The sequence below is a fragment of the Lepus europaeus genome, chromosome X (assembly GCF_033115175.1).
Source record: "Lepus europaeus isolate LE1 chromosome X, mLepTim1.pri, whole genome shotgun sequence".
Classification (NCBI taxonomy): Eukaryota; Metazoa; Chordata; class Mammalia; order Lagomorpha; family Leporidae; genus Lepus; species Lepus europaeus.
The window spans coordinates 92,814,439-92,827,883 of record NC_084850.1 but is presented as its reverse complement, the minus strand read 5'-3'; the positions used below and the strand labels follow the sequence as shown (position 1 = coordinate 92,827,883).

The following is a 13,445-nucleotide window of genomic DNA, read 5'->3' as shown; positions in this document are numbered from 1 at the left end:
ATTTGCACACACACACACACACAAAACTGTTTGAGAAAAAGTTTTACAGTTAATTCTCAATAACAAAACTCATTGAGGACAGAGATCTTGCATGGGACATTAGTGCACAGTAGCTCCTGTTGTTAATTTAACAATTAACACTCTTATGTATGGTGTTAGTGATCACTCGAGGCTCTTGACATGAGCTGCCAAGGCTATGGAAGCTTTTGAATCCCCAATCTCCATGAGTATTTAGACAAGGCCATAAGCAAACTATAAGTTCTCTCTTCCCTTCAGAGAAAAGTACATCCTTCTCTGATGGCCACTTTTTTCCGCTGGGGTCTCTCACAGAGATCCTTCAAGTAGGACATTTTTTTTTCCACCACAGTGTCTTGGCTTTCCATGCCTGAAATGCTCTCATAGGCTTTTCAGCCAGACCAGAATGCCTTAAGGACTGATTCTGAGGTCAAAGTGCTACTTAAAGTGATTGTTATTCTAAGAAAGAGTCTTTATGGACTGCTTCCCATGTTGGAACATTCTCTCCTTTTTAATTCTATCTATTATTATATTAGACACTTGATCTTATTTATAGGATCCCTTTAACAATAAGTTACAAATTTGATCTGAACTTAGAATTGATGATTGCTCATGACGAGGGTGGGGGACAGAAATTGGAAAACAAGTACCAAAACCCAGTTAGAAAGAAATTACAACGTCTAGTGTTCCACAGCATAGTGTAGTGACCATAGTCCACAAAATGTATTATGCACTACATAAGGAACTGAAGAGGAACTGGTAGGCTCCAAATATGGAGGAAGGGTGGAGAGGTAGAGATGATGAATGCCTGATTTTACACTGTATGCATGTGTTGCAATGTTGTGCTGTGCCTGTGTGTACAAGTATTATGTGTTCATCAATTTTTTTTTTCAATGGTAAAAGTTTTAGAGTAGAGTTTTGGAGAAGTGTAAGATGCCACTTGGAAAAACCACATCTCATTTCAGAGAGAATAGTTTGGAGTCTTGGCTCTACTCCCAATTCCAGCATCCTGCTGATGTGTACCCTGGGAGGCAGCAGCTGATGGCTCAGGTGCTTGGGTTCCTGCCATCCTTTGGAAAGATCTAGGTTGCATACTGGGCTTGAAGCTTCAACCTGGCATATCTGTGACTGTTGCAGGTATTTGGGGAGTGAACCAGTGGATAGGAAATTTCATTCTGTCTCTATTACTTTCTCTCTCTCTCTCTCTCTCTCTCTCTCTCTCTCTCTGCCTTTCAAACAAATAAAAATAAATATTTTTGTTAATTTAGCAGTTTTGATTGTTAGCCTTTCTATCTTGTAACTTTGGGAATCAAATATCTAAACCTCTCTCATTCTCTATGGTAAACCTGCATTTTTGGAAATAAAGTTGACCCAGACTGGCCCATCACATTCTCACCCTCAGTGTCCAGCCATTTCTTCATCTGTTTCTATTCTCACAGAAAATGAAAATAAAAAGAACCTCTGCCTCAACCTTACCATGACATCTGGGAAGAGTTCTACATATTGTTGGATCTATTTCCAATTGAGATCGCCAACATTTTAGTACCAGATAAAAGAGTTTCCAATTTCTACAGCTGTGAGGAGTTAAATGAGTTAATATGCAGTTAGGTAAAGTCCCTATTAGAATGGAAAAGGGGGCAAGGTCCCTTCAACAGAAAAAAAAAGAATACTTCCTCCCTCTTGAGGATGGTCTCTAGCTGCACATAGCTTCATCATAAAACTGGGTGTTTGCTAGAGATAGCCTAGTAGTGCCAACGAGACCCATTGCTTGCTGATTGGATAATGATTTCTACCCACAGTTTCCTGATTGGTTGTTATCCCTACCTGCTGACTGTCACGAATTTCTATCTCTGTCTCCCTAAGTGTCTCCTTGAGTAGCTATTAACCACTACATACCAAAAATTAGTGTGACCAAAAAATTGTGTATTCCTATGACCCTTTCTGCCCAACTGATTGTGTAAGAGTTACACATCATGTTGGTGCCTTTTTGTGTGATTAAAAGTCTGAACTTGCAAGGAAAGCGGGAGGGGGAGGACTCCTGACTTGGAGGCTTCTGCTACTGACTACTGCATCAGGAGGCTCCCTACATTCAACACAGTCTTCACTTCTGCTCACTCTATTGTCTGCTTAGAAAATTCCTTTTCAATGTGGGACAATAACAGATAATCTCCTCCAGCTATAACACTCCTGCTTAAAATTATTTTATCCACTTAGATGATATTCCTACTTATAAATTTTACTCATTTGACATTCTTAATAATATGACATCCCGGATATCAATGAGTGATTTTCTCCCTTAATAAAATAAAGTGTCCCGGCTGGCGCCGTGGCTCAACAGGCTAATCCTCCGCCTTGCGGCGCCGGCACACCGGGTTCTAGTCCCGGTCGGGGCACCGATCCTGTCCCGGTTGCCCCTCTTCCAGGCCAGCTCTCTGCTGTGGCGAGGGAGTGCAGTGGAGGATGGCCCAAGTGTTTGGGCTCTGCACCCCATGGGAGACCAGGAGAAGCACCTGGCTCCTGCCATCGGAACAGTGCGGTGCGCCGGCCGCAGTGCGCTACCGCGGCGGCCATTGGAGGGTGAACCAACAGCAAAAGGAAGACCTTTCTCTCTGTCTCTCTCTCACTGTCCACTCTGCCTGTCAAAAAAAAATAATAATAAAGTGTCCCAATTCTTTCTGTATATGACCTATAATTAGTTTGAATATACAATAGGACTTCAAAAAGTTTTTGTAAAGTTGAATTAAAGTAAAAGTTTGTGGGACTGGCACTGTGGCAGTAAAGCCACCGCCTGCAGTGCCAACATCCCATACAGGCACCAATTTGAGTTCCTGCTGCTTCTCTTCTGATCCAGCTCTCTGCTGTGGCCTGGGAAAGCAGTAGAAGATGGCCCAAGTCCTTGGGCCCCTGCACCTGCATGGGTGACCCAGAACAAGCTCCTGGCTCCTGGTTTCAGATTTGGCTGTTGCAGCCATCTGGGGAGTGAACCAGCATATGGAAGACCTCTCTCTCTCTCTCTCTCTCTCTCTCTCTGCCTCTGCCTCTGCCTCTGCCTCTCTATAACTCTGCCTTTCAAATAAATAAATAAATCTCTTTTAAGAAACCTGTTTGGAGCAAAACTTTTTGAAATCTATGCATAAATATTTCATAATATGCATTTTCCATGAACTTCCTGAAGACTATTTTAAAAATCTAGGCTTTATGAACAACTACTTATTAGTGACTGCATGTTTTCGTTCACCCTGCCCAGGACATGTTTATAATGCCAGGTTTAATACACAGTGTAAAACACACATCTTTTCATTTAACATTGTATACAAATTATCCCACATATCCATTATATGAGTTATCTGGGATTATACATATATATATATATATATATATATATATAATGATATACATTCACAACCACAGCATAGTCAGAAAACAGTAACTAACAGTGCCCATGAATTACGTAAAATTTGCTTTCACTTAATCTGGATAGCCACATGAGTTTTTAGGGAAATTTTTCAATGGTACTGCATTAAACAATACTGTTTAAAATTGCCTTAACTCATATACTCTGGTATAAATCCTCAATTCTAATCCAAAGTTGAGTTTTATTTCCTTATTACTACATTGGAAATTCAGGGGTAGCAAAGAAAAGGCAGTCAGGGGAACACTGAAAAATACACATAAGGGAGAGTAAGATGGAGCAGAACTCACTGCTTTAAAGCATTTGGATATTTCAACAATGATTTCTAGTCCAACTCTCCTATTTTACAAATAATGAGATTGAAACTGAGAGAAAGAAAGAGACTCTCATGTTACAGAATGAGTCCATGACAAAGGTTGACCCAGAATCAAATCATCTCTTTCTCCAAAAAATACAATCAGTGGAGCTTGGTTGAACCGGGGATAGAGGTTTTTGTGATGAAAGAGGAAGAAAGGACACAGAAAGAAACTGAGACACATCAGGGATGAGATAGGAAGAGAAAGACAGAAAATTGGCTAGGTATTGTAGGTCACACTACCTTGACCCCTTTTCTGAAACAATCCCTGATCATGGGCAAACATCCCGCTTTACTTCCTTGACACTGTCTTTCCCACAATTAGGAAAGAACACAGGAAGATCCAAGGAAACCTATCTGGAGAAGCAAAGCTAAAGTGGGTAGGATCTGAAAATAGACTTAGCATCCATAGATTTCCTCCTCATCCGGAGATGGCAGCCAGGCTGGGGCCAAGTTTGGACCTGTCTGTGACCAGAGGCAGCCCAGAGGTTGGAAACAGCCAAGGGAATAACAAAGGACTAAAAATGAACCTTGCAGAGATTAGAATCTTCTCCATCCTGCTCACCCCTCCCCCTGTTCACTTGCTACCACAGCTTTTAAAGTTTCATCCTCCTGCAAAAAGCTTCATTGTTAATTACTAGGGGAAAGGGAGTTAGGAGTTAATTGATTTTCAAGCCTAAACTCACTGCTAAAAAAAAAAAATCAAGGTGGGCAGCCAGGAGTATCAGGAGATGTGAGCAGTGCAGCTTACTGTTTAAGAACATGAGTGCTGGAGCTAGGCTGCCTCAGTTCAAATTATGTGTCTGCCACTTATCATCTGCCTATTTGGGGCAAATCACTTATCCCTGTTGTACCTCAGTTTCCTCTTTCGTGGAATTGTGTTAGTAAAATGACGCAGGTCTTATCTGTGGCACAATCTAGGACCAGGACCATCCTAGACTCTAGCCCCCGCTGCCATTGCTAAAAGCCAGGTGACCAGGTGGCCCAACCACAGGTGTCCATTCCACCTCCATCCTAATGAGATTCACTGCTCCTATTTCCCTGCCCCCTGTAAAGGTATAACAGGACCTGTTTCTCCCACACCTGTGCTCTCTCCTGATCTCTCTCCTACTCCCTCGCCTTCTCCCCGCAGCCAGTCAGGCTTCCTCCACCTAACAATAAAAATGTTCTCTAACTCCAGTGTTTGGTGTGTTTTGTGATGTTCTTACAATGAGGGTTAAATAAGCTATTAAAGTATTCTGGCATATAGTAGATACCTAATAAATGTTAACTTCCTTCCATACTCGCATCTCTGTGATGATACTGTGGAGAGTAAAGCCAATTAGATTGTGCACAGCCCACAGTAGGGGTTTACATTTTGGGTTAGTGGGTAGTAGCCACAGGGAGAAAAAATACAAATTGAACATAAGCATGAAGTTTCTAATAGTGTTTTCCTGCAATGGAACAAATTGTCTCCTATGCTAGTGATGTAAAAGCAGGAACTGGACAAGGAATGAGATAAGGAAAAGACTAAGTTTTGAATCTTTTTCACAGTCTCCTGCCTGTAGCCAGGAGTCTATTATTCTGCTGAAATGAATTCACACCAGGAAGAGAACTGGGCTCCACAAAGAAGTGAGGAAATACAGTCTCCATTGAAGAGAGAGACTTGTCTGGTAGCCAGACTTTCCAGTATTGTTTGTGTTACTGGAAATCAGCTGCTCAAGGGTTGTTGTCACACAAGAAAGAATTCATAAGTGAGACAGAGAAAAGTGTTATCAGACCTTACAACCCCCTTGGTGCAGGACAAGGGGATTCCCTGAGACACCCCCAGGGAGGAGGCTAAAACCCATTTAAGAGGATTACTGAACAACAGCAGTTACTTCAGATGTAATTGCTGGTCTGTTTTGGGGGCTTGTTTCGTGGGTCTATTGTACAAAATTTCATTTTCTTTAATAATTTCTACTTTATTTCCATTTTCCTTAAAAATTCCCATTTCTTTTGCCCCTCTTACACACATAAGCTAATATCTACCTAGCTACCTTAACACTTGCACCCAGAAATCCCTGGAAATTCTGGAAGAAGTCATACAGCTCTTTGCATAGCTCTTTGATCTGATAATCTTTGGGGAAGTACAGCTAGGAAACAACAGATTTTCAGGTTGGGCCTAGTGGATTTGCAGAGCAGTACTGGGAAGTGGGTGAAAGAGTGTTTGGTGGGAAATTCTTCAAGACAAATTAAAAAGAAATATTTATTTTATCAGATAAATGTTAACCATACAAAGTAGCAGGTATGTGGCTCTAACCAGATTTCAAGAGATGCCTTTAAGTTGCTGTGTGACCTTGGGCAAGTCTCTTGCTCTCCACAGGCTTCTAGTTTCCAGAACAGGTTAGGACCAGTAGTCTTCAAAGTAGGGTAACCATATAATTTATCACCCAAATTGAGAACCAATTAACAGTCATGCTGTGACAACAGTTACACTGGATTTTCCAAGAAAACTAAGATGTACCTTGCATCTCTGACTCTCTGTGGCCATATGATTCTATAAGTGGCACAAGGAATGTGAATATTTGATTCTATGGTTCCAGAATAAATGTTTGGCTCTTGAACAGTTCCAAGAAACTCTGTGGCACTTTAAGTACGAAGTCATTAAGTTAAAAATCTTACTGTTTAATGGGATTGCGCCTTCAAATAGAAAAGGAAAGGACAGGAATAATACCATAAGATCTAGTACTACTTGGATATTCCAGCTTCCCTCAGAATCAATGTTTGATACCACAAACTCTGAGAAATTGAAAAATCCTTAAAGATCATATACTCCAGTGGGTGCCTATTTGTTCCCTTTTTCATTCTAGCACTTGGATACTCATTTCAAATGAACTTCCACATCAAAACTCAATATATCAAATAAATAAGAACAAAGCTCCTCTGGTTGGAGGACAAAGCAGGTGCAGGTATAGAGGTCAAATTTTAACTCATTTGGCCACCCTCTCATCCCTCTTTCTGAAGCACTACAGCTCAGGAGTGCCAAGTGCAGCATTCCAATCTGAAACCAGAAACACTAGGCTCAATCTGAGGAGATGGATCTGCATCCCACAAATGTGGAGTGATGCTTACTGTGTGCCTTGGGCCAGTTATATATCTCCAAGACTTCAGCTGCATCTAAAAGTTTCAACTTCCTGCGCTTCTGCCCTGACTTCAAAACAGTCTTTGGCCAACAAAAAGAAGGAAAATATAATAATGGACCCTGAACCATTACAATAAGCAAGCCTCTGCTCACACTCCGCTTTCCCCGCAGAGACTGAAATTCAGTGTCCCTGTTTTTGCCTGCCCAACAGAAGCGCAGGAAGTTGAAACTTTTAGATGCAGCTGAAATCTTTAAGATTCCAGCTTATTTTGCCTTTAGGCAGGAGACCTATCAAATTCAATTAAACACGTTTCTTGATTTTTCAGAAAGCTTCCAATTTAGAAACTTGGATCTAAACCACCATAATTTGCTTCAGCCCACCACCATGAAAATAACGGCTAACTTCTACTTTGGACTTTTGGAATAGTAGAAAGGCAAGTACCTAGGAATATGGATCCCCTACAGGCACAATAAATTTTTGCTCTGAAAAATCACTAGGACCAAGTCTCAGCTAATTGTACTTAGCAAATTCTCTTCTGCCTTATACTGTTTGTATAAAACTCCAACTCTATGTACAGCAGTCACTACTTGATGAGCTCACGTAATCCTTGACTGACAAATAAGAAATCCCTTTGAGATTCCACAGACCTCCCAAACTTGCATTCCTTCAACTGCTTCTGTCTTAATTCTTCCCCATCATTGCTAGAGAGTATAGTATGGAATGACAATATTGCCAGGTAGAGGGGCCGGCACTGTGGCGCAGTAGGTTAATCCTCTGCCTGCAGTGCTGGCATCCCATATGGGTGCCAGTTTGAGTCCCGGCTGCTCCTCTTCCAATCCAGCTCTCTGCTATGGCCTGAGAAAGCAGTGGAAGATGGCCCAAGACCTTGGGCCCCTGTACCCGCGTACGAGACCTGGAGGAGGTTCCTGGCTCCTGGCTTCGGATCGGTGCAGCTCTAGCCGTTGAGGCCAATTGGGGAGTGAACCAGTGAATGGAAGACCTCTTTCTGTCTCCCCCACTGTCTGTAACTCTACCTCTCAAATAAATAAAATCTTTTAAAAATATATATAAATTGCCAGGTAGAAAGAATACTTTTTGCTTTTTCATGTCTGAGGTCTCTTATCCTCTGATTTAAATGAGACAGAAAGAAATAGAATCATGCATAGAGATGGATGCTTGAGATGCAGAAAGGATTCAGAGCCATCTTACATCAGAAGGAATTGAAGAGCAAGGGGTTGTTTAGCCTACAGTAGTAAGATATCTCAAATATCATCAGGACTATCATGGGGAAGAAGCAGGAACTTTATTTCTTTTTTTAAATTTTTTTTTTTAATTTTTGACAGGCAGAGCAGACAGTGAGAGAGACAGACAGAGAGAAAGGTCTTCCTTTTGCCGTTGGTTCACCCTCCAATGGCCGCTGCGGTCGGCGCACCGCGCTGATCCGAAGCCAGGAGCCAGGTGCTTCTCCTGGTCTCCCATGTGGGTGCAGGGCCCAAGCACTTGGGCCATCCTCCACTGCACTCCCGGGCCACAGCAGAGAGCTGGCCTGGAAGAGGAGCAACCTGGACAGAATCCGGTGCCCCGACCGGGACTAGAGCCCGGGGTACCAGCACCGCAGGCAGAGGATTAGCCAAGTGAGCCGCAGTGCCAGCCAAACCTTATTTCTTGTGAAACATGTATTCTTGTCTGAAAACCCCCGTGGTGGAAGTTGTCTGGCCCCCAAGGTGGTCTGTTTGATTTGGAGCAAGTAGGATGATCAGGATGTTCTTGCCTGTGACTAGACCTTTCAGATACTTTGAGACAACTTTCATACCCCCATCACAAATCATTTTCTCAAACCTTTTCTTGCAACCAAATGTCACCAGATTCTTTGTTCCTTACAAGATGTTTCAAAGACACTCTCCACCCTGTTTAATCTTTTCTGAAATCACTGTAGTCTATCACTGTATCTCTGAAAGTGTGAGGTACAAAGTCAAGCTATAGCATGCTGGGCATAATCTGATCAGTGAAGATGACAGTGGTATTAATGCCTTTTCGTGGTGCAGACACTGTTCATTCAAGATCATCTAAAATCAAAATGTGTTTACGTACCTGTAAGTTTTATATAAGACAATAGTATAATATATGTGCAAACCAACAGAAAAGTGTTTTTTTTCCCAAAAATGTGTAGAAATAAATCATTTCTTCCTCATTTTGTCCTTAAAGGTTTATTTCTTTCTCTTGTTTCTTAGAGAAAGGGCACCCCAATTAGAGCTTGTGTTTATGCATAGTAAAATTCATATTGCTGGAGCCAGCATTTGGCCCAGCAGTGAAGATGCCTGTTGTAGGGCCAGCATTGTGGCCCAGGAAGTTAAGCTGCTGCTTGATACAATGGCATCCTATATCAGAGTGTTGTTTCTGATTTAGCATCCTGCTGTTTATTGCCCCCTGTAAGGCAGCAGAAGATGGCCCAAATAACTGGTTTCCTGCCACCCATGTGAGAGACCGGGATGAAGTTTCTGGCTCCTGGCTTCGAACTAGCCCAGACTTGGCTGTTGTGGTCATTTAGGGAGTGAACCAGCAGATAAAAGGTCTCTCTTTCTGTCTCTCTCTCTCTCTCTCTCCCTCTCTGCTTCCAGATAAAATAAAAATAAGCTTTAAAAAATTGTATTGTCCTTTTGTATCCCAATTATATAAATGACTATATCTTCTTTCAACTTTTCTTCTGATTATCTCTTATTCCACTCATATAACCTTCTTACTAAAATATAAAAATACTGACAAGAATGAGACCAAAGCTAAGCATTTTTGTCCTCCTACAGAAATTGTCCTTCAGACCTGTGGCCATTCTAAAATTCTAACATCAATTTACCCTCTAACCAATGGTTTTGAAGTCATTCTAAACATTTACAAATCCTCATAAATTACCTGTACTCAATATCATAGAAAGCCCCAATATTCTATATCTCCATTCCTCTTTGCTTCCATTCCAGAATCCTATTGAAGAAAGGAGCTGTTATTCTGGCAAGTCCTACCTTCAGTATACCAACAATAATATCATAACGATTGTAGATTTCTCTTCTAGAAGTTTCTGAAAACAATTTCTTAACAATTAATTGTAGAATCTTTCCAAAACCAAAATCAAGAACATACATTTTTAGACTTTCCCTTTTTTTTATTTGAGAGATAGTACCACAATTAGCCATCACGACACATGTGACATTTCTGTAACTTCTTAATGACTATTTTCAGTACCCAGTGAAGCCATTCTATGAGACGGGGGATTTAGATTCAATTTTAACAGTAAAGTGTTTTCTTTCCATCTCTAATCCATAGCGAATTGTATCTCCTTCCTATCGACATATGATTTATTCTTTTTTTACATGACTCTCTCTCTTCAACAATGAAGAAGGAAGACAAAGAAAAATATGATCCATTTTTTAAAAAGATAAATCAAAGCTGAGACAAGAAGTACACATAAAGAGTTTGTGGCACAGTGGATTTATGGCACAGCCAAGATAAAAGACCAGCTATTCAAATATCTACCGCTCTTTACATTCTTCTACCGAATCCAAGAAATAGAGTTGCTGAATAATATATTCTCACATTGTATATGATCATCTCCCACTATGATGGAATAAATGATCCCAAAGGACTTTTAGAAGACCGAAGAGTTGAAATAGCTCAATCCAGGACACACAGTGACAACCCCGAATCCTGGAACCTAATGTAAGAATTAGTTAGGTTCAACACAGAACCTGTAAGGGTAAGAGGGGATGCTGAAACTACAGAAAGTGGTGCTGAAGTTAAATACAGGTGGAAACTGAAAAATAAACTATCCAGACTCTCCATTCATATCTACTAGACACTGCCTAATCTACTGCCTCAAGGGAATTTGCTGGGAGACTATGTATCTGAGATTTTTTTCTAAAGTCTTTAAGGTCTTGAGAGCTCAAAAGGGAGCAGCTAAGACCATCTTGCACTCCAGCAAAGGCAGGGACAGATGGGATGTCTTCCACCCTTTTTATCTGGGGCAAAAAGTTGAAGCCCTTCAATAGTCTCCAGGACTGGGAAGACACCTGAAGCAGCAGGTGCCACCTACTTGCCAGAGGACCAAGGCCCACCCAGAGGGTGGTTGGTGTGTGTTTACTTTCTTTACTTTTGTTTGTTTATGGGATTATTTTTAATATAATTTAAAACATATTGGGTTAGAAGGCTGGCAACACATTTTAAGTAACTGCCTCCACAAAAGAAACCAAATTGAATCCTGACATTTTAAACTCCTAACTTTTCCCCTTTCTTTCCTCATCACACTTTCCAAAGGACTACGAAAGACTGCATGAGTGCTTTTTGTTTGTTGGTTTTCCTTTGCCTGCTCAGTTCCTCAAAATTTGTGGACTTACACTCTTGTGGATATACTTCTGCTCCACATAGAGGCTCTGTGGAGAGGTCAGTCCTAGCTTTGGAGATACGGCCAGACAACAGTAGAGAAATGCAATGCTTGGTAGCCTGAACTAAATGAAGGCGTCGCACCACGAGGGGACTTTTAACATCTTTTTGTAGTGAGTGTTATTTCCTGGTAAGAAAGTAAGCCAAAATCCCACCAAGCACTGTGCACATATACTGGCACAGGCTTGGGCCTTTGCCCCACAGTCACCCCAGTGGTGGACTGGAGGCTCTTACCCCTTGCTCTTCCACCGCTGAATCCAATAGCTTCCAACCACATTAGGCTGTGGAACATTGGCCAATGAAGAGTTCACATCATCTTTCCAGTGCTCATGACCAGACTTCTCAGGGATGAGCGGCTGAGCAAAGTATAAGGCGCTCACGCAGCTATGAGGCACCACATCACTTACCTGGAGTCCCAAGGATGGCGAGCAGGAAGCAGGAGGCCAGTGTAGTAAAGGCACTGTGGTGTGGTGCGAGCATCCTAGGACGCCAGGAGCCGCGCACGGAGCGCTCACTCCCTCGTGAGTTCTTTCGCTCCTTAGTCCGGTGAAAAGGCAGGGAGTTAGAACCAAGGTTTTTCAGCAAGGAATCTAAACAGTGTCCTCTCTCCTCTCTCCTCTTACCCCTGAAATCTGGCCTCAGGGCTCCTTCCCCCTCCCCGCTAGCCCCAGGCAGCCTTCTCCCCCTTGATTTGGAACCAGTCAATGCCTAGGCAGTCTCTCCCAGCACTCTCACTCTCTGCTTACCCCTGTCTCACCCAGGCTCCCAGTTCTCTGATAACCTTTGGCAGCAGGTGAGCTGTCTGCGTTCCTGGGGCGCCCCTACACCAAGCCTGTGACACCACAGGTTCCGCTCCGCTTCTCCGAGGCACTCCCAACTTTCTGAGGAAAAGGGTGAGAGGAGATGGCAAAGTGCGGAAGGAGGAAGCTCGGTGCAGCCTGGCGCAAGGCCGGGAAAGAGGGAGGGACGCGGGTGGGGAGCCTGCAGGAAGGCAACCCTCCTCCCAAAGCCAGAGGCGGCTAGTGTGGCCAGCCAGGAGAGCACCCAGAGCAGAGTGAGGGCCCTAGAGCTGAAAGCTGTCGTGCAGTAGGCAGGGAGTGTCTAATGCGGCTGCATTTCCCTTTCCTCCTCTCCAGAGCCCACCGGCCCCCTCCCCCAGGCTGATTTCCCCTTGGCCCGGACGTGGGGCGGGATCGGGAAGGGTGTGGGGGCTTGTCTCAGGGAAGGAAAGGAAACACAGACGTCAACGCGGGTATGCTCCAAGGAGGACAGTTCTGGAGCTCAACTATGGCCTTCAGAGGCAGAAAGTCTGAGAGACTGCCACTGCTTTGAGGGCAAAGGTTGATGACAGATGGGTGCCACAGTCAGCTGTGGCCAGACCAGATAAAGACAGGTGGAGAGGAAAGCTGTCTGGGGGCTGGTGGGGTTATAGAGATGCACATTTTAGGGAAGTAATTGGTAAACAATCTGTAAATGGCTAGAAACTCAAAGCAAGTGGGTGTTGGGGACTCATTAACTGCAGAATTTCAGACTGTGAGAGCCCACTGAGACTCCTACAGATCTCTAGTCCTAACCTTTTGTATTACAAAAGAGGAAACAAAGGCTCAGAGAGGTTATTTGCGTTTCCATAGGTAACACAGCGGGACAGAATGGGTGCCTACACTGGAAAGCATTTCATCTTTCCACTCCTCTGTCTTCCCAATGAAGATCCAAGCTTGGGCTATGGAAAGAGGAGAGCAGGATACCCATTTCCCTTGGACTTTGTAGAAGAAAGGATTAATCACAGCTTGCTCCCTTAGTTCCACTTACCTCTACTTAGCCTCCTTAAAACTGTAGAAGGAAAATCCAGGGAGTCCTCTGAGTTACCCCCAAGATAGACTTAGGGGACCTGGACTCTGCTACCTCCACCATCTTCTTCCTTTCTCCCAGGCTGCCAGTCAAGAGAAACTAAAGCAGAGATAGAATTAATAACTGACCCCCCCCCCCCACCAAGCAGCTACAAGCTTGGTGATTTGATTCCAGAATTAATATTCAAAACCATCAGATTGTGCAGGTGGAACACTTTAGTGATGTAAAAGACTAATAACATTGGGCACATATTCAAGCATTTTTCAAAATTAACCACTTCAAT

At 43.0% G+C, this 13,445-nt stretch overlaps 1 protein-coding gene across 1 annotated transcript in view; it reads right to left on the bottom strand.

Moving 5' to 3' along the window:
• Window positions 1-13,445, bottom strand: part of LOC133752763 (vascular endothelial growth factor receptor kdr-like) — a 301,002-nt gene that overhangs the window by 271,024 nt on the left and 16,533 nt on the right. Inside the window, exons 2-3 of the mRNA XM_062183099.1 lie at window positions 12,072-12,195; window positions 11,722-11,851 (exon numbers count right to left, since the gene is read on the bottom strand). Coding sequence (XP_062039083.1) covers window positions 11,722-11,851; window positions 12,072-12,195 — 254 coding nt within the window. The remainder of the gene's footprint in view (window positions 1-11,721; window positions 11,852-12,071; window positions 12,196-13,445) is intronic.